Raw genomic sequence first — 20,763 nt, 5'->3', positions numbered from 1 at the left:
CTCCCTCTCCAGAGCTCTCTGTAGCTGACCAAATTTAAGGTCAGTCCCCTGTGCTTTGTGGGACAGTGGCTGAGTCCTGGTGGTCCGAGACTCCGGTGGTCTGACAGGTCCGGCCCGCCTCCCTGCTGCTAACATGGCCCACTCTGGCCTGGCCTGGCTCCGGTCCAGCTCTTGAATCACAGCCCACTCCGGCCCGGTCTGGCCCGGGTCCAGCCCTGAAGCACTCCCCCAGGCAGTACAGGAGACCCCTGACAAAACGGGCCTAAATCATCCCTGTCCAGCCCCCGCGCGTGCGGGGCGGGGAAGAGCAGGGAGGGAGAGGCCCCACATGAAACGCATCTATTTAAGGGTTTTATAGGAGTGTTTCATATGGGGGCTGCTGTATACACACACACACACACACACACGTCGTCTCCTGACTGCAGGTTGGGAGCAGCACATGATTTATTTATTTAAAGACGTATATAAAAGCCTGTAGGCAGCTCAACAGGAGGAACTCAGGAAGGCGGTTTATTCGAAGCGTGTCGTTGAATAACAGCATCATGTCCCATCAGGATCTTAATACAGTTCAGATACAAAACTAGTACAGAGTAAGGAGTAAATCTCCTGGGGTACTGCTCATGACGTTGGGGAGGGGGTAGAGATTCAGGCGATGGTGAGGATAGCGCGCTCCCTCTTCTTCCTCTTCCTCCTCTTCTCGTCCAGCCGACCGGTGGCATCTGCGAAGAACATGACGTCCTCTTTGCTCTCTAGCTCCCTCTGGAGGAACTGCAGCCCTGCGCTGTTGAACCCCAGAACATCCTGGGACATGGGAGATATTCACAAGGTTTCATGTCCTCGGTAGGAGACGGGACCGGTGGCTGGGGGTTATTATATACTCTTATATAAGAGTCTGTGATCATGTAAACTCACCCTAATCTGGCGCACTCTGGAGATGGTGTTGGTCTTCAGGTCGTCTATGACGGTCAGCAGCATCTGGTTACTGGAGATCTGACCAAAGTGGATCCTAGAGACACAGACCAGAACATGGCTGAATCACACAGAGTCAGAGCACAGCAGAACCAGGACCAGGGTAATGGACACATCGGGTCTGGTGTACGTGAGGCTGTGTACCTGTGAGGTTGTGTACCTGTGAGGTTGTGTACCTGTGAGGTTGTGTACCTGTGAGGTTGTGTACCTGTGAGGTTGTGTACCTGTGAGGTTGTGTACCTGTGAGGTTGTGTATCTGTGAGGTTGTGTAATTGTGTACCTGTTTACCTGCGTGACTGTGCACCTGTGTGACTGTGCGACTGTGCACCTGTGTGACTGTGCGACTGTGCACCTGTGTGACTGTGCGACTGTGCACTAGGGCTGTATATCATCTTGGATTTCGCGATACGATACGCATCACGATACACAGGTCACGATTCGATACGTATCACGATACAGAGGTCACGATACAATACGATACGATACGTATTGCGATACACACATCATTTACTGAAAGATTTTAAGTGTTCAAGACTGAAAACTGAATGGCTCAAATGCACTATATAGATAACTCAAACTCAATGACTGGACAGAGAGCTAGCTAATAAATATTTTACATTTGATATCCATGCTTTTTAAACTGTCAACATTGTAGTATTTATGGTTTTTCAAAATTATTTATATGTATGCTTTTTTAACTTAATATTGTAGAATATGCTTTTTAAACTGGATTTAAAAATGTAAATCCAACCGCCCGGTTGTATCGATACTCCGGGCTGAAAGATCAATACAGTATCGCGAGACTACGTACCGCGATGCATCGTTGTATCGATACAATCCTACAGCCCTACTGTGCACCTGTTGACTGTGTACCCGTGTGACTGTGTGACTGTGCGACTGTGTACCTGAGCAGAAAGAAGAGGCAGCGGCAGACTAGCTCCACCTCCAGGCCGTCCTGGACGTAGCGGTTGAAGAGGGCCAGCAGGTCGGGGACGTAGGGGAAGGGCAGCACCAGCAGGGACACCTCCAGCTCACTGAGGGTGGGGGGGAGAGGGAGACAGAAGGGTCATTCAGACAGACTTGTTAAGACGTAGTACTTGCACCAATCGTACGTTTCGCCATTGGTCTAAATTGAACAGACACGGATTGGTGTAACAGATTCTTCCCCCTTTCGTTCCGTCTTTTGAGGTAGTGATATTCCCGCAACGGCCCGACTCCCCTTTTCATCTGAATGGTGCGTTCCGCCAACATGGAAGACTACTGAAGAACTGCTGATTGTTCACGCCTCTTTTAAATGCGGAGGCGCAGAATGCTATCTAAACAAAGAGCTGCCACGGAAATATTACACCTCTATCTAAATGGGCAGAGCGCAGATATTGTGGGTCCATTGCGGGACCTATTTGCAGCAAATCTGTGGAAGCTCTGTCTAAAAATGCCAAGAGAGATATAGAATGACCAGTGATGAACCAGTCCAGGAGCGCCCTTCAATTACAACTGTTTAACTGGCTCTGCTTCTCTGTGGACGAAGGACAGGCTTGAGTCCACCCACTATAGTTATGTCCTCATGCGCTTCATGGCCTGGGACCAGTCAGAGGGATCGAGAGCGAGATCGACTCGTTTTTAAGGTTCCTCGTGTGAACATTGGACTTGGTTCAGACTGCCTTTGCTTACGACGCTCCCTGTACGTGGAACGCCCTCCAACAGACTTTAAAGCTTGAGGTGCTTCCTACTATGACAGACTTTAAATCTATGGCCCTTAGCCTTTGCACTTCATCCTTCAATTTTTTTAAATGATTCTATCTGTAACGCTGTACATTGATCTGTTGTTCTTTATTACTGTTTGTTTATGATTGTGTATGATTGTGTTAGCTTGTCGACACCGCAAATGAGGGAAACCTCAGTGTCTAACAAGTTGAAATAAAGGTTTGAAATGAAAAAAAAGAGAAAAAAAAAGAGAGGGTCTCACCTGGACCGGACCTTCTTAATGACGTCTAGGACATAGCGGGAGGGCTGAAGAGAGCAGAGAAAGGACAACGGTTATTATGGCAACAGGTTCAGAGTGGTTAGAGTAAGGGTTGTATGATGGTTCAAAGTGGTTAGAGTTAGGGTTGTATAATGGTTCAGAGTGGTTAGAGTTAGGGTTGTATAATGGTTCAGAGTGGTTAGTTAGGGTTGTATAATGGTTCAGAGTGGTTAGAGTTAGGGTTGTATAATGGTTCAGAGTGGTTAGAGTTAGGGTTGTATAATGGTTCAGAGTGGTTAGAGTTAGGGTTGTATGATGGTTCAAAGTGGTTAGAGTTAGGGTTGTATAATGGTTCAGAGTGGTTAGAGTTAGGGTTGTATGATGGTTCAGAGTGGTTAGAGTAAGGGTTGTATGATGGTTCAGTGGTTAGAGTTAGGGTTGTATGATGGTTCAGAGTGGTTACAGTTAGGGTTGTATAATGGTTCAGAGTGGTTAGAGTTAGGGTTGTATAATGGTTCAGAGTGGTTAGAGTTAGGGTTGTATGATGGTTCAGAGTGGTTAGAGTTAGGGTTGTATAATGGTTCAGAGTGGTTAGAGTTAGGGTTGTATAATGGTTCAGAGTGGTTAGAGTTAGGGTTGTATGATGGTTCAGAGTGGTTACAGTTAGGGTTGTATAATGGTTCAGAGTGGTTAGAGTTAGGGTTGTATAATGGTTCAGAGTGGTTAGAGTTAGGGTTGTATAATGGTTCAGAGTGGTTAGAGTTAGGGTTGTATGATGGTTCAGAGTGGTTTGAGTTAGGGTTGTATAATGGTTCAAAGTGGTTAGAGTTAGGGTTGTATGATGGTTCAGAGTGGTTACAGTTAGGGTTGTATAATGGTTCAGAGTGGTTAGAGTTAGGGTTGTATGATGGCTCAGAGTGAACTAAAAGGTTTTACTCACCGTCACATTTCCGAAGGCCATGAGGATGGGATTGGGTTTGGGTGGAGGCAACTGTAGAACAGAGAAATAGTTTATTCATCTCCAGGTGTAAATTATTGAAAAAGCACATTAGCATAAAATAAAATAAGAACACGTGAGTGAGTGAGGGAGAGAGGGAGAGAGAGAGAGAGAGAGTGAGTGAGTGAGTGAGTGAGAGTTAGAGGGAGAGAGAGAGAGAGAGAGAGAGAGAGAGAGAGAGAGAGAGAGTGAGTGAGTGAGTGAGTGAGAGTTAGAGAGGGAGAGAGAGACAGTGAGTGAGGGAGAGTTAGAGAGGGAGAGAGAGACACAGAGAGAGAGTTAGAGAGGGAGAGATACAGAGAGAGAGTGAGAGTTAGAGAGGGAGAGAGAGAAAGAGAGGGAGAGAGAGACAGAGAGTGAGTGAGCAGACCTGCAAACTCCCAAGAGTGAAAAGAGTGACAAGGTCCAAAACCAAGTTATGGTAGGGGGGTCCAGGGGCATCCTCCCCCGGAAGAGATTTTTAGTGATTTTAATATGCAAATGACGCTTTTTGGAGCGTTTTGCAACTAGAATTTCTGTGTGAGAGTAGATACATGGCTCTTGCGAGGCGCATAGTATATCCATCCAAATTACAACCCCAAATACAATTATGTAGATATCCAGATTCACAGTTGAAACATTTTAATCAGAATTTCAATGTTTCTTTTTCCCTAAAAAGAGAGAACAAATATCTCATAAAAGGTTGGTTATTTACTTAAGCAACCAAACAATTACTTTTTTACACATTATTCTCCCTGTTGCCTCTTTGGGCCGATACCGATTATTTTCCTCAGGATCAGCCGATACCGATACATAAAAAAAACACGCACAAAAAACGACTTCTCCTCTTAGAATGGTCTTACCCATATTATTGTATCGATATGATGACACTGTCTTTGCTTGCATATTTTTAGATTAAGGTTGCCCAATATTATCACTTATTAACTGATGAATAGGCCCTCCAAATATTATTCTGTATATATCAGATTCAGTAGACTTCATACTTCAGTATACAGTATACCATTCGGACCAATGCCAAGTGAGTAAAAAAAAAGTTGTGTTTTTTGTTGTGTAATTGTTTTCCGTTGACTTTTATTTTGGAATTCCTTGAAAGAAAGCTACCGAACGTAAGTTTCATTTCTGCTTGAGGGCCAACTAGTAGTGTCCTCTATCCTAATTTTAAACCGCAAAAATATCCAAACTACAGCTGATCAGAGATTTCGTTAACAAGTGATTAGCAGCAGCAGCTTTGGAGATATTTGGGCTGTATGAAAAAACGTTGTATGAGGAGATCCTGGGAGAAAACTCGCGCAATTGGAATGAATGTTGGACGCTGTTGACATGACGTTATTCTGGAGATCAAGCAACGTTACATCCAACAGGTTCTGTATTTATACCCTCGTCCGCTGTGGTTAGTCACTATTTCACGTTCTGAATTGAATTGACCCACTACTCTATAACATTTAGCTTGCAGCATCGAAGTTTGTTCTTATATCTATGCAAAGCTAACCAGTTAGTATTATCCAATAAGGTTTATTCTAGCCTGAAGATCAAACGCAGTCACTCTCCCCTCACCCCCCCCCCCCTTTTTGGAAAACTCCCCGGATCTGCACAATTCATATGAATGACCCAATTGACAAAAAAACGGCGATTGTAGCCGAAAGGCGACTAGTTTGCAGGTATGGTGAGGGAGAGAGTTGTGTACCTGTTTCCCTGCTGACTCGCAGGCATATTTGTGTTCCTCCGTCTTCCTGTTCTCTTCTCTGTAGAGCTCCAGGGCCTCCATGATCCGCTCAGCCTGGGGACACACGCGCGCACGCGCGCACACGCGCACACACACACACACACACACACACACACACACACACACGCACACGCACACGCACACGCACACATACACAGGTCAGGACAGATGCATCACACACAGGTCAGGACAGACAAATCACACAAGCCCATCTCTCTCTCACATTCACACTGGTCAGGAGACCCATCATACGAGCATTCTCTCTCTCTCTCTCTCTCGTAGGATTATGTCATGTTCATTCTCTCTCTCTCTCTCGTAGGATTATGTCATGTTCATTCTCTCTCTCTCTCTCTCTCTCTCGTAGGATTATGTCATGTTCATTCTCTCTCTCTCTCGTAGGATTATGTCTTGTTCATTCTCTCTCTCGTAGGATTATGTCATGTTCATTCTCTCTCTCTCTCTCGTAGGATTATGTCATGTTCATTCTCTCTCTCTCTCTCGTAGGATTATGTCATGTTCATTCTATCTCTCTCGTAGGATTATGTCATGTTCATTCTCTCTCTCTCGTAGGATTATGTCATGTTCATTCTCTCTCTCTCTCGTAGGATTATGTCATGTTCATTCTCTCTCTCTCGTAGGATTATGTCATGTTCATTCTCTCTCTCTCTCTCTCGTAGGATTATGTCATGTTCATTCTCTCTCTCTCTCTCTCTCGTAGGATTATGTCATGTTCATTCTCTCTCTCTCGTAGGATTATGTCATGTTCATTCTCTCTCTCTCGTAGGATTATGTCATGTTCATTCTCTCTCTCTCGTAGGGTTATGTCATGTTCATTCTCTCTCTCTCGTAGGATTATGTCATGTTCTATCTCTCTCTCTCTCGTAGGATTATTTCATGTTCATTCTCTCTCTCTCTCGTAGGATTATGTCATGTTCATTCTCTCTCTCTCTCTCGTAGGATTATGTCATGTTCATTCTCTCTCTCTCTCTCGTAGGATTATGTCATGTTCATTCTCTCTCTCTCTCTCGTAGGATTATGTCATGTTCATTCTCTCTCTCTCGTAGGGTTATGTCATGTTCATTCTCTCTCTCTCGTAGGATTATGTCATGTTCTATCTCTCTCTCTCTCGTAGGATTATTTCATGTTCATTCTCTCTCTCTCTCGTAGGATTATGTCATGTTCAGTCTCTCTCTCTCGTAGGATTATGTCATGTTCATTCTCTCTCTCTCGTAGGATTATGTCATGTTCATTCTCTCTCTCTCTCTCTCGTAGGATTATGTCATGTTCATTCTCTCTCTCTCTCTCGTAGGATTATGTCATGTTCATTCTCTCTCTCTCTCGTAGGATTATGTCATGTTCATTCTCTCTCTCTCTCGTAGGATTATGTCATGTTCATTCTCTCTCTCTCTCTCGTAGGATTATGTCATGTTCATTCTCTCTCTCTCTCTCGTAGGATTATGTCATGTTCATTCTCTCTCTCTCGTAGGATTATGTCATGTTCATTCTCTCTCTCTCGTAGGATTATGTCATGTTCATTCTCTCTCTCTCTCTCGTAGGATTATGTCATGTTCATTCTCTCTCTCTCTCTCTCGTAGGATTATGTCATGTTCATTCTCTCTCTCTCGTAGGATTATGTCATGTTCATTCTCTCTCTCTCGTAGGATTATGTCATGTTCATTCTCTCTCTATCTCGTAGGAGTATGTCATGTTCATTCTCTCTCTCTCTCTCGTAGGATTATGTCATGTTCATTCTCACAGCTTTGACTGTCTCGATGGTCTTCTTCCCGGCAGGCGCGGCTTCTCCGCTGGTCTCCCCGGGAACCTGCCACACACCAGTTAAACCATCATGAGACACCACCGACCAGCTGGTAGATCATGAGACACCATTTAAAACTACCATGAGGCAACACTAAGAACAGATTTTGCTGAACAGAGATGATCTCAAAAGCGCCACTCACCACGGGTTCCTCCCCCTTGGCCATGCCCTCCTCAAACTCCGCCTCCCTCTCCTGAGAAAAAGAGTTTGAGATGTTAGAATCCAGTTTGATTTTTGTACCTAATCCATGCCCATCCGCTCTCCCCCCACCCTTCTCCCTGGGGTCAGAGCCCTTTCCTAGGGTAACTCCCCCCTCTCTTCTCCCTGGGGTCAGAGCCCTTTCCTGGGGGCCCTCCCCCCTCCCTTCTCCCTGGGGTCAGAGCCCTTTCCTGGGGTCAGAGCCCTTTCCTGGGGTCCCTCCCCCCACCCTTCTCCCTGGGGTCAGAACCCTTTCCTGGGGTAACTCCCCCCTCTCTTCTCCCTGGGGTCAGAGCCCTTTCCTGGGGTAACTCCACCCACCGTCTCCCTCTCCTCCTCCAGGATGATGGGCTCTCTGGTCCTCTCCCACAGGCGCAGGGACTTGTCGTGGGACGAAGACACAATGTGGTCTCCGCTGGGGCTGACGGCCAGACACCACACCTCCCGGTGGTGACCCTGCAAAGAAACAGGCTGGGGTCAGGGGTCAATGCTGGAGAAAGCATGATACCAGGGATCAGAGGTCAACGCTGGAGTAAACATGATACCAGGGTGACAACAATCTAACATGGTTTTAGCCCAGGATAGTGGGAAAGCACCCTAATTGAGAGCATCCTGATTGACTGGTCCAGTTCTGATTGACCGGTTCAGCAGTGCAGAAGGAAATTTCACAGAAGAGACCACTGCAGACTATTGAGACTCGGCCCTGGTCTTGTAGCTCATCCCTCTTATTACAAACCGCAGTACACCAATACTCAAACAGTGTCTAGTGATGGAAACCAGGATGTGTTGTCAAGTGTTCCAGGAAGTGTTGTCAGGCGTTCCAGGAAGGTCACCTCTAGAGTCTGGATGAGCTCAAACTTGTCGGCGTCCCACTGCTTGATCTTTTTATCCTTCCCCGCGGTGAAGAACAGATGGGTTTTGGGGACAAACTGGAGGAACATGACGCTGAAAGAAAAAAAAGAGAACAACAGATGAGTGGGTGACATTAAAGAGCAGATGGTGTGATGTCATCGGCCGGCCGATCGGAGCGGGTTTCTTAGACTGTTGATGAAGTAATAGAGTACGGAAACCCAGCTTGTGTAGCCAAAGTCCTTCAACAGCACACGGTCAACTCCAAACAGGCTGACTGAGCTGATCCAATAAGCAGGTGGCTCTGGGCTTATAGCCACACACCACACGCTTTCAAAATGATCAGAGAGCCTCACACATTAAAAGATTATTGTTTCCAACAATTCAGCAAAGACGTGTCATCACACACTACGAGACACGCGTGTGTTATTGTGTAGGACGCGCATCCCGTGAAATAGATCAGGCAGCAATGATACACTTTGGTGACTGCGCTTCATTAGCTAATACACACCAGACTGATACGCTCTGATCTCTTATGAGTTCACTTCAACTCCACTTTCCATAATGATAGGAAGGTGCTAGTTCAATTGAGACACAATTATAGTGATTGGCCAGCTACAATTCTACAATGATTCGATTCATCTGCTCATCAAACTGGGTCTAGTCAAATTGGTTGATGATTGAACAGACCTCCCGAAATCCATAGTTTTCAGTTCCAGACAAGTGACTTCAGCTGTGGGACAAGTAAAAAAAACACACACACAAAAAGTTGTACTTGTCAAAGCGCGAGTGCCTTGTCTGAAGGATGAGTGAAGATGAACGCTACGCTCTGCTCATATCTGATGGCTCCAATCACCGCTGGAAACATCAAACATGTTTGCAGTGATCTTCTATGTTTCTGGGATGAGTCAAAGAGGGAACTTGGACGTGTCGTCCACTCTCCCGTTAGATCATCGGCTCGTAACATCGGCCCCGGCCAACTTTGGCGTTCCGATCGTTTTGAGCCCCAGGATCAGGGCTGCTGTGAATGGTGTAGTCTCTGGGGCTGTTACAGGAGAGGACTACATGGTGAATGGTGTAGTCTGTTACAGGACAGGACTGCATGGTGAATGGTGTAGTCTCTGGGTCTGTTAGAGGAGGACTACATGGTGAATGGTGTAGTCTCTGTTACAGGAGAGGACTACATGGTGAATGGTGTAGTCTCTGGGTCTGTTAGAGGAGGACTACATGGTGAATGGTGTAGTCTCTGTTACAGGAGAGGACTGCATGGTGAATGGTGTAGTCTCTGGGGCTGTTACAGGAGAGGACTACATGGTGAATGGTTTAGTCTCTGGGGCTGTTACAGGAGAGGACTACATGGTGAATGGTTTAGTCTCTGGGGCTGTTACAGGAGAGGACTACATGGTGAATGGTTTAGTCTCTGGGGCTGTTACAGGAGAGGACTACATGGTGAATGGTTTAGTCTCTGGGTCTGTTACAGGACAGGACTGCATGGTGAATGGTGTAGTCTCTGGGCCTGTTACAGGAGAGGACTACATGGTGAATGGTGTAGTCTCTGGGCCTGTTACAGGAGAGGACTACATGGTGAATGGTGTAGTCTCTGTTACAGGAGAGGACTACATGGTGAATGGTGTAGTCTCTGGGCCTGTTACAGGAGAGGACTACATGGTGAATGGTGTAGTCTCTGTTACAGGAGAGGACTACATGGTGAATGGTGTAGTCTCTGGGCCTGTTACAGGAGAGGACTGCATGCTACCAGAGGCATGTGTTACCTGTCATCATGAGCAAACATGGAGCGATGACAGTCTCCAAAGTCCAGGCCCCAGATCTTCACATTCCTGTCTGCAGAACCAGTGGCAATCAGGCTGCTGTCCTGAGAGGAGAACATGAGCATGAGAACATGAGTACCGACATGAGAACATGAGCACCGACATGAGAACATGAGAACATGAGCACCGACATGAGAACATGAGCACCGACATGAGAACATGAGAACATGAGCACCGACATCAGAACATGAGCACCAACATCCACATAGTCACAAGAGCAAACAGCAACATCCACACACAAATAACATTAAAGTAATCAAACACTCAAATATGACCGTACCCTGGTCCGCCAAAATGCACATTCATTCTCTTCCACGTTCCATTGGTAGCCAAACATGCATTTAACCTGGACCCCGCCCACTGTGTGCGTCCTGTTCTACTCACATGGGAGATGTCCAGGCAGAGCACCGGCAGCTTGTGTCCATACAGAGACAGGAAGAACTGGGGAGGGAAGCACAGACTCAAGTATCCATCAACTCTGGAAAGGTAGTGTGACAGTGGGTCTAGTGCTGTGATGTAGTGATCACACTTACGTGCCCGGTGCATGTGGGTTACTGTATGTGTGTGTGTGTGTGTGTGTGTGTGTATTCGTGTCCATGTACCTTAAGTGTGTCTGTGTAGAAGATCTTGACTGTGCAGTCGAGCAGGGAGACGGCCAGGAGTCTCTGGTCAGGAGAGAACTTCACACACAGAACATCCTCCTCCAGCTGCAGCGTCCGCGTGTGTTTCACCGTCAGTCTCCTACGAGTACACCACACACACACTCACCATCAGTCTCCTACGAGTACACCACACACACTCACCATCAGTCTCCTACGAGTACACCACACACACACACTCACCATCAGTCTCCTACGAGTACACCACACACACTCACCATCAGTCTCCTACGAGTACACCACACACACACTCACCATCAGTCTCCTACGAGTATACCACACACACACAATCCATTCACATCTACTGTTTTGCGGTCCGAATGGTCATCCTGCTTTGTTAGCGGTTGTCAGGTATTGGCTCAGCCATAGACTACCCAGCAGGCTCAGCAAACGCAATGCTGCTGTTGTTTTGCACGCTGTGCTCACTTCTGTGCAGACTCTTGGTCCGTGATCAACTCAAACTCCCAGAACTTCACAGTCTTGTCGGCTCCTCCAGTCACAATCCCCCTCTAAAGACATCAAACACACACATTAACAAGAGTGGGGTGAGCTGAGGGACAGACAGAGGGACAGACCTGCTCTGGGGAAAGACCTACGTAGTCTGGGGACAGACAGAGGGACAGACCTGCTCTGGGGACAGACATACGTAGTCTGGGGACAGACAGAGAGAGGGACAGACCTGCTCTGGGGACAGACCTACGTAATCTGGGGACGGACAGAGGGACAGACCTGATCGGGAGACAGACTGAGGGACCACAGGGCTCCGCTGTGGGCAGTGACCGTCTCCAGCAGACTTCCTGACGCCAAGTCAAAGATTTGGATCTTCCCACTCTGACAGGAGACAAGACAGTGTGTATGAGTTTGATATTACTTTATAGAAGTGTGTGTGTGTGTGTGTGTGTGTGTGTGTGTGTGTGTGTGTGTGTGTGTGTGTGTGTGAGAGAGAGTGAGAGAGAGTCATACCTTGGTTCCTAGGATGATCTGCCTGTCTCCAGGAACAAAGATGGAGCAGAGGGCGTAGTCACAGGCCATGGTGCGGATTACCTGCAGGGTAGATCTGGGACAAGAGGCGGAACTTCCTGTTACCAACTAGAGGCTACCGAGCTTCGAATTACTCTGAAAAATTAACTCTTCAGACATACAGGGCGTGTCAAAGCTACAACAACTACAAGAATTTGATATTTACTGTATGTAAATTTCCCATCTTCCACTTGTTACACAAGTCCTGAGTAAAAATCTCCATGCCAGATTCAAGTGTGTGAGAGCGCGCGGCGTCCGCCCCACCTGTTCCAGACCTTGGCGGTCTCCCCGGAGGCGCTGAGCACGGCGATGTTGTCGGAGCTGAAGGCGAGCGTGCGGACGTCGGTCCGGTGGCCGCCCAGGGTGAGGCGGGCGGTCTTGGCTGGCGCGGGGCTCTGGTCCTGGGTCTTCAGGCTGTAGGTCTCCACCGTGTTGTTCTGGAGCAGCAGCGCCACCCGTAGCTCCCCGCCAGCGCACAGCAGGCAGTCCACCCACCTGTCAGAGCGCACGGTCAGGCTACCGGGTCAGGGAGGTCAGGCTACCGGGTCAGGGAGGTCAGGCTACCGGGTCAGGGAGGTCAGGCTACCGGGTCAGGCTACCGGGTCAGGCTACCAGGTCAGGCTACCGGGTCAGGCTACCGGGTCAGGCTACCGGGTCAGGCTACCGGGTCAGGCTACCAGGTCAGGGAGGTCAGGCTACCAGGTCAGGGAGGTCAGGCTACCAGGTCAGGGAGGTCAGGCTACCAGGTCAGGCTACCAGGTCAGGCTACCAGGTCAGGGAGGTCAGGCTACCAGGTCAGGCTACCAGGTCAGGCTACCAGGTCAGGGAGGAGAGTGGTGGTGGAAGCTCCAGGTCCAGTCCAGCACTGACCAACTTGATCTACAACCTATACAGGCGGGAAGCGGAGTCTCCCGTCCCAGACTGACCTGATCTTGGAGGAGGCTTTGATGGTGGTCAGTCTCAGGATCTCATCCCCCAGCTTCCTCTCCACCTCCGGCTCTGGGACCTCCTCGTCTGCACTCACCTGAGACCTACACCAGGGGGCAGTCACACACACACACCGTGTGAGCAACATCAAATATCACTTCAACTTCTTATCAATATCAAACCAAACAGGTGTTACATTTATGTGGCAAGACTATCAGGCAGAGCCAAAAGGGGTTGTGTTTCCAATAACTTAAAATCTTTAAGAAAAATGGTTAGTTTGGTTTGTTTACTGCCATACTGGCTGCCAAGGTGTGCTCAGTGTGATCTGTGTTCTACTGCCAAGGTGTGCTCAGTGTGATCTGTGCTCTACTAACTTGGCCTTCTTCTTGGCTTGCTTCAGTTTTTTGGCCATTCTCTTCCCCACCTGCTCTTCAGGGAGGATTGTGAAAACCTCCAACACCACATCTGTTCCCTGAGACAGACGTAAACAAGACAACCATCGTCAATATCATATCATGTGTCAGTTATTGATTAGAGTGAGACCCACTAATGGAAATGCCCAGACTTACATGGCAAGCTAGAAGCTTGGCCTTGGCGTCTGTTACCATGGAGACGACCCTGTCCCTGCCCTCGCGCAAGATGGAGCCGGCCTTCTTACAGGTCAGGAGCCGCTGTGGAGAGACCGAAAGACAGAGAGAGAGAAACAGAGATACATAGAGAGAAAGACAGAGAGAAATAGACAGAGAGAGATATACAGAGAAAGAGATATACAGAGAAAGAGAGACATACAGAGAGAGGAGAGAGAGAGAGAGACAGAGAGAGACCAAGAGAGAGAGACAGAGATGCAGACAGGTGTGTGAAAGTAGTGCCACATGCCAAATGCCGGTAAAAATTGGTAAAATGTGGCATTAACGGTTAAGTTTAAGTCTAACAGCCACTTTGGTTGGTAGTCACTGGCTCTCTCTTTATTTCACTTCTAACTGTGATGAACTGCCAGTGTGGCTGGTGAATTTGCAGGTAGACAATACTCAACCTTGAATATACATGCACTGTGCCTGTGAATAAATGACATTAATAGACTACTGACTACAATCATATAATTGTTAGGTATATATCTGTATATCTGACGAAACTATTCTAGAAGTGCTTTGTTGTTACCTCCTCAGGCCCCTCCTCTAGACCTTCCTCTTCATCATCATCATCAAGGAGGCTTTTCCCCTTCTTCTCCTTGGGCTCTCCTACTGCTGTACCCTGAGCCAGACACAATCCAGCAGCAACTGAGAACATATCTTTAATAGAAAGTCCAACACTTATTCCAACTGGATGAATGAAAAGACAGACTGAGCGTGGTCTTGTGTGTGGAGCCCAGGAGTGGTCTTGTGTGTGTAACCCAGGTGTGTGTGGTCGCGTGTGTGTTACCCAGGTGTGTGTGGTCTTGTGTGTGTAGCACAGGTGTGGTCGTTTGTGGAGCACAGGTGTGGTCGTGTGTGTGTAACCCAGGTGTGGGCTTGTGTGTGTAGCCCAGGTGTATGTGGCCTTGTGTGTGGAGCCCAAGTGTATGTGGTCGTGTGTGTGTGTAGCCCAGGTGTGTGTGGTTGTGTGTGTAACCCAGGTGTGGTCTTGTGTGTGTAGCCCAGGTGTGGTCGTGTGTGTGTAGCCCAGGTGTGGTCGTGTGTGGATCCCAGGTTTGGTCGTGTGTGGAGCCCAGGTGTGGTCGTGTGTGTAGCCCAGGTGTGGTCGTGTGTGTAGCCCAGGTGTGGTCGTGTGTGTAGCCCAGGTGTGGTGGTGTGTGTAGCCCAGGTGTGTGTGGTCGTGTGTGGAGCCCAGGTGTGTGTGGTGGTGTGTGTAGCCCAGGTGTGGTCGTGTGTGGATCCCAGGTTTGGTCGTGTGTGTAGCCCAGGTGTGGTCGTGTGTGGAGCCCAGGTGTGGTCTTGTGTGTGTAGCCCAGGTGTGGTCGTGTGTGTAGCCCAGGTGTGGTGGTGTGTGTAGCCCAGGTGTGTGTGGTCGTGTGTGGAGCCCAGGTGTGTGTGGTGGTGTGTGGAGCCCAGGTGTGTGTGGTGGTGTGTGGAGCCCAGGTGTGTGTGGTCGTGTGTGGAGCCCAGGTGTGTGTGGTGGTGTGTGGAGCCTAGGTGTTGTGGTGTGTGTAGCCCAGGTGTGTGCGGTGTGTGGAGCCCAGGTGTGGTCCTCACCTCCGGTAGGTAGCTGATGTCCCAGGCCCGGAGCTCACTGTCAGCTGAGCCCGTCAGCAGCCGCGTCTCCTGGTTCAGCAGCACCATCCCCCACACCTGCACACAACCAATCCACACACAGCAGACAGCGCTCAACACAGTGTTCAGAGACAGCGTTCACACAGACAGCGCTCAACACAGTGTTCAGAGACAGCGTTCACACAGACAGCGCTCAACACAGTGTTCAGAGACAGCGTTCACACAGACAGCGCTCAACTGTGTTCAGAGACAGCGTTCACACAGACAGCGCTCAACACAGTGTTCAGAGACAGCGTTCACACAGACAGCGCTCAACTGTGTTCAGAGACAGCGTTCACACAGACAGCGTTCACACAGACAGCGTTCACACAGTGTTCAGAGACAGCGTTCACACAGACAGCGCTCAACACAGTGTTCAGAGACAGCGTTCACACAGACAGCGTTCACACAGACAGCACTCAACAGTGTTCAGAGACAGCGTTCACACAGACAGCGTTCACACAGACAGCGCTCAACAGTGTTCAGAGACAGCGTTCACACACAGTGCTCAACACAGTGTTCAGAGACAGCGTTCACACAGACCGTGTTCAACTCCTACAGAGGAACAGCTTGATCCAGTGTACAATGACAGGGTGGTGATGGTGGTGGTTGTGTGTGTGTGTGTGTGTGTGCATGTGTGTGTGTGTCGGGGGCTAACCAGAGTCAGTGGGAGACAGGGAGGGGTAGCGGCTCACCTCGCTGCGATGGCCCACCATGGTCTTGAAGCAGTGTTGAGTGTCCAGGTCCCACCACTTCACAAAGCTGTCCTTAGAGCTGGAGAGAACACAACCTGTCACCGGTACTCCTCACCTGGTATTTTACCATTCAGAACCTTTGGCTCTGAGGGTTTCCAACAAGCAAGTTGTTCCAGAGATCAAAATGATACGTAATCAATGATCTGATATGCTAATTTAGCTGCACGGCATCAAAGAAGATGATCCATAATGTGCAACAAGGTAACCAGCTATTGTCTGCAGTGACCAGTAGTGAGGACAGGTGGGTTACCTGGTGACCAGTAGGTTCTTGTCCCTGAGGAACAGGGCCTGTGTGACGGCGTCTTTGTGTCCTTTCAGCCGGTACAGACCACACTCATTGATAACATCCCAGACTATCACATCTGTATCCTGGAGGGTGAAAATTACACACAAATAGTCATATCACAAATCACCCTGATGTGCATTGAATGGGGCATGAAACTAGGTGATAACTGGGCTTGATAGTGAGTGAAAAAACCCTTCCCACTTAATTTCTTCTTCATAATAATAATAATAAGCTTTATTTGTATAGCACTTTTCAAAAACAGGTTTACAAAGTGCTTCACAGACATAAAAACAGAGAAATACACAGTGCAAGTACAGAAGGACCAGTTGGAGTCGATTAATGGATTTCTGTGGCAGACCTACAAATAATGAATTACAATAGTCTAGATGGCTGGAGACAAAAGCATGAATGAGGGTTTGTGCATCACTAAATGAAAGAAAAGATCTAATCTTGGCAATATTCCTAATTTGAACAATAGCTGATTTAGTAATACTGCTAAAATTATTGGAGAAATTCAGGTCAGTCAAAGATTACTCCCAGATTTCTGGCCTCATGAGCACACTGCAACCTGTGGGAAGTTAAAATCTGGGTTCCAGAGTCCCTGTGTGCTTTGGGTCCAAACACCATTACTTCAGTTTTATCCTTGTTTAGCATGAGGAAGTTACTGGACATCCAGGACCTTATGTCTGCAAGGCAGGCCGTGAGTGAGGAGACTGAGGAGAGGTCTGAAGGATTTATGGATAAATAGATGTGTGTCGTCCGCATAAAAATGGAAGGAAATGTTGGATTTTCTGATAACTTGACCCAGAGGTAACATGTAGATGGAGAACAGTAAAGGGCCAAGAATCGAGCCTTGAGGAACACCGCTGGAGAAGACCTTGCCAATAGATAGAGAAGGTCCTGCCACTCTGGTAAGATTTTAACCAGTCCAGAGCAGTCCCAGTCACGCCCACCCAGTTTTCTAACTGATCAATTAGTATGCAATGGTCAATTGTATCGAACGCAGCAGAGAGGTCTAATAGCACCAAAACAGTACAGCAGTCTGAGTTCATCCTAATGTAATTTAAGACTTTCAACAGTGCACTTTCCGTACTATGGTGAGTTCAAAAACCGGATTGGAACTTCTCAAAGAGGGAGTGGTCATTCATAAAAGATATTAGTTGAGAATATACCACTTTCTCCAAGGCTTTGGCCAGAAAGGGTAATTAGGGGCCAGGCAGCGTAGCTGCCGGAACCCTATTGTATTTGCCTATATTATTATTATTATTATCCATCTTCCACTGAAGTCTGACTTCCCGTGGACAAAAAATCACCAAACTTTGCACATAGCTCCAGTACTATACCCAAAGTCCTCAACCTGCATTATAGGTCAATAAACCTGAAGGTGGCGCTACAGCAACAGTCTAAAGTTTAAAACTTTAAAAAATCATATCAGCCATAGGTGCTATCATTGTAAAACCACCACGTGTATGTAGTCCCAAGTGAGACAAAACTTTCATACGCTCTGACCTTGCAGGAATTTTGAAGTCCATCACTGATTTTTTCATAAACTGTAAAACCTATCAAACCTATATCCTCCCACATTTTTTGTTCAATTGACACCAAATTTGATATACTGCATCTTCAGACTGTCCTTACCAAAGGATCCTCAGATTTTTGAAATATGAAAAATTGAGTCCACAGCGCATCAAAGAGTTTTACTGTTTACAGTTCTGTATACAGTTCCTACGAATTCTTGCCAAATCAATGTCTGATCATCCTCATAAAAAGTGACAACATTGGCAACATATCCAAGATGTAGTGTGATTTTTTTCAGAATTTTATGTCAAAAAATGCATTTTTTACAGGAGGAGGACATTTTCATGCCATTAATAATCCTCAGAAGTTCGTACTGGGATACCAGAAGAAAATAATTAAAACTCTGATCCACCTCATTGTGAGGTAGAGTGAACCGGGATTGCACGATTTGGGCTCTAATGCTTGAGACCTTGTTGACAAAGAAAGATAGAAATGATTCACATCTCTCAATAGAAGGGACTTCAATGGAGTCGGGAGGGCGGTGGATCAGGGAGTTAATGGTCTTAAAAAGCAACTTGGGGTTTTGAGGATTAGCAGCAATAAGATGTGAAAAATATTGCAATCTTTCTTCCTTTACAATATTGTTAAACTTTCTTAGAAGCTTTCCATTTCCGTTCAGCACATCTAACCACATGTCTGATGCAGCGGACACGGTCATTAAACCAAGGTGGTGGTTTAGATGAAGCAGCACAGGCTTTAGACAATTTTAAGGGAGCAACGGAGTCTAGAGTGGCCACAGCTGGTGCAATGGTATAGGAGGTGGAGGGGATGTCTGCTTCACCCAAATAAGACTGGTCAGTGCTGGAAGGGTCACCGCGCTCATCAAACACAATAACATAATGAGAGGCAACACATGGATAGGTAGGCAGCAAATAGACTATCTGCAAGTGGGGAAAACACTGCTGCATAACTGTGAGGGACAAATTGAATCAATCAACAATCATCCATCCATCGCTGCAGGAGTCACAAGTGTAGTAGAAATGTCATTTTTTTTACCCTGGATCCAGTCACAAGCCTGGCCCCGAGCGAGTCATAGTGGATGACCGTGATGGCAGTCTTGTGTCCGCTGAAGGAGACGTTGCTCTCGCCGTTTATCAGGCTGAAGATGCGCACCGCGCCATCCTCGTAACCCACGGCAACGTGGGCGCCGTCAGGGGAGGGGCACAGGTACGTCACCTCGTGTTTGTTTCCCTTGAGAATGAGGACCTGGAAACAGAGACAGGAGGATAGGTTCATAGAGATGGGATAGGAGGAGAGGTGGGATAGGTGGAGAGATGGGATAGGAGGAGAGATGGGATAGGAGGAGAGATGGATCGGTGGTGGGGACATGGATAGGTGGTGGGGACATGGATAGGTGGTGGAGAGATGGATCGGTGGTGGGGACATGGATAGGTGGTGGAGAGATGGATCGGTGGTGGAGAGATGGATCGGTGGTGGGGACATGGATAGGTGGTGGGGACATGGATAGGTGGTGGAGAGATGGATCGGTGGTGGGGACATGGATAGGTGGTGGAGACATGGATAGGTGGTGGGGACATGGATAGGTGGTGGGGACATGGATAGGTGGTGGGGACATGGATAGGTGGTGGGGACATGGATAGGTAGGTGCACACATGGTGAGGAGATGAGGGGGAGATGGCGCATAGATGGGACCGGTGGAGACACGGAGCAGAGATGGGATAGGTGTGCAGAAATGACATTTGCCATGAAATAATAAATGTAACCCTAACAGAGTGACATACAACACTCATTGTTCCCTCCACTTCATAGCTCACCTTCTCAGCTTTACGCACGTCCCATATGAACACATGTTCGCAGGCGGCCACGGCAACAAAGCGTCCCTTCTCGCCTCCTCGGAGGGTGACATAGGCAATGTTGGCCTTCTGACTGCCAATCACCCCGAACACGGCGCTCGGCACATAGCGCAGATACTGCTTGGTCAACCCCATGGCAGCGAGCCCCAGGAAATGCCAAGCAACGTTACACCTACTGAGAACAGAGAGAGAGATGCATGATTAAATCTGTAACACGACTGCTGGCGACAAAACGGGATCTAGTTACGTTAATCGACGGCACGGAATAAGCTTCCCCCAACACAGTATAGCAACCGTGATTGTTTACCGTTAGCTAGCTAGTGCTAGCTGTTGTAGTAGCCTAGACAGACACCGGGGCATCGAAAACATCAGCTATGCATGTAGACTGTTAACTCGCGACATTGAGCAGTACAACTTTTAAGGAGATCATTTTGGTCTATTAGCGTACCGACTGCTAATGTTGACAACACACAACCCGATACTAAATCGCTAGGTAGCCTTCCCAAGACATAATGTAACGTTTGCTGTAGGTTAGCTAACCTAGCTAGCACATGAACCCACGTGTTGTCTCATACAACATCATGTCTAAACGCGTTTGAACAAAACACACATGCAAACACATCGACATGTAGCTAACGTTGTGCCAGCTCAGACTACTAAACGTAACACGAACAGTTTGTTATGTAACTTGACTCAAATGTCTATCTTACTTGGGGGAAACTGTTAGCTAGTCGGTATTGTGGTTGACATCCAGTCAGTGAAACGATTCCGAAGTGTGTGGAGTCAGACAGTATTAATCAAATTATGTTAAAATAGTGATGAATCTGTTTGTTCGAAAATTTCGTCCGGGTCAACAAACATATTTCTTCCATAATTATGTATACGGAAAAACATGACCATATGTTTAAACGCAAAGCTGTGTAGATAATGTTGTCATATCTATCCGATCCATTACTTTAGTCTGTGTAGTAGCGTGTGGCCAAACTGCCGTACTACATTACGTGCCTCTTTGAATTGAGGCTACATTACGTGCCTCTTTGAATCTAGGTGTATTGAGTGTAGGTTGGCAACGTATCACTCTTTTGCATTAATAATAATTAAAAAAAAAAAAAAAAGTCATATGACTCCCCATAT

At 47.5% G+C, this 20,763-nt stretch overlaps 1 protein-coding gene across 1 annotated transcript; it reads right to left on the bottom strand.

Moving 5' to 3' along the window:
- Positions 1–511: 511 nt before the first annotated feature.
- On the bottom strand, positions 512–20,401 carry wdr3 (WD repeat domain 3). The gene is made up of 27 exons (XM_084450903.1): positions 20,340–20,401; positions 19,591–19,804; positions 18,812–19,021; positions 16,202–16,320; positions 15,892–15,970; positions 15,140–15,235; positions 14,109–14,201; positions 13,520–13,621; positions 13,325–13,422; positions 12,950–13,054; positions 12,288–12,518; positions 11,967–12,060; positions 11,733–11,834; positions 11,430–11,512; positions 10,947–11,085; positions 10,729–10,785; positions 10,288–10,388; positions 8,500–8,611; positions 7,988–8,122; positions 7,611–7,661; positions 7,409–7,474; positions 5,614–5,706; positions 3,873–3,923; positions 2,936–2,979; positions 1,875–2,003; positions 913–1,006; positions 512–801 (listed from the first exon to the last, which is right to left on the bottom strand). The coding sequence occupies exons 2-27, from the start codon at positions 19,762–19,764 to the stop codon at positions 646–648; spliced, it is 2,814 nt and encodes a 937-aa protein (XP_084307029.1). The 5' UTR covers positions 19,765–19,804; positions 20,340–20,401; the 3' UTR covers positions 512–645.
- Between the last annotated feature and the right edge of the window lie 362 nt (positions 20,402–20,763).

Source organism: Borostomias antarcticus (genome assembly GCF_949987555.1).
Source record: "Borostomias antarcticus genome assembly, chromosome: 2".
Classification (NCBI taxonomy): domain Eukaryota; kingdom Metazoa; phylum Chordata; class Actinopteri; order Stomiiformes; family Stomiidae; genus Borostomias; species Borostomias antarcticus.
This window is presented reverse-complemented; position numbering and strand designations above follow the sequence as displayed.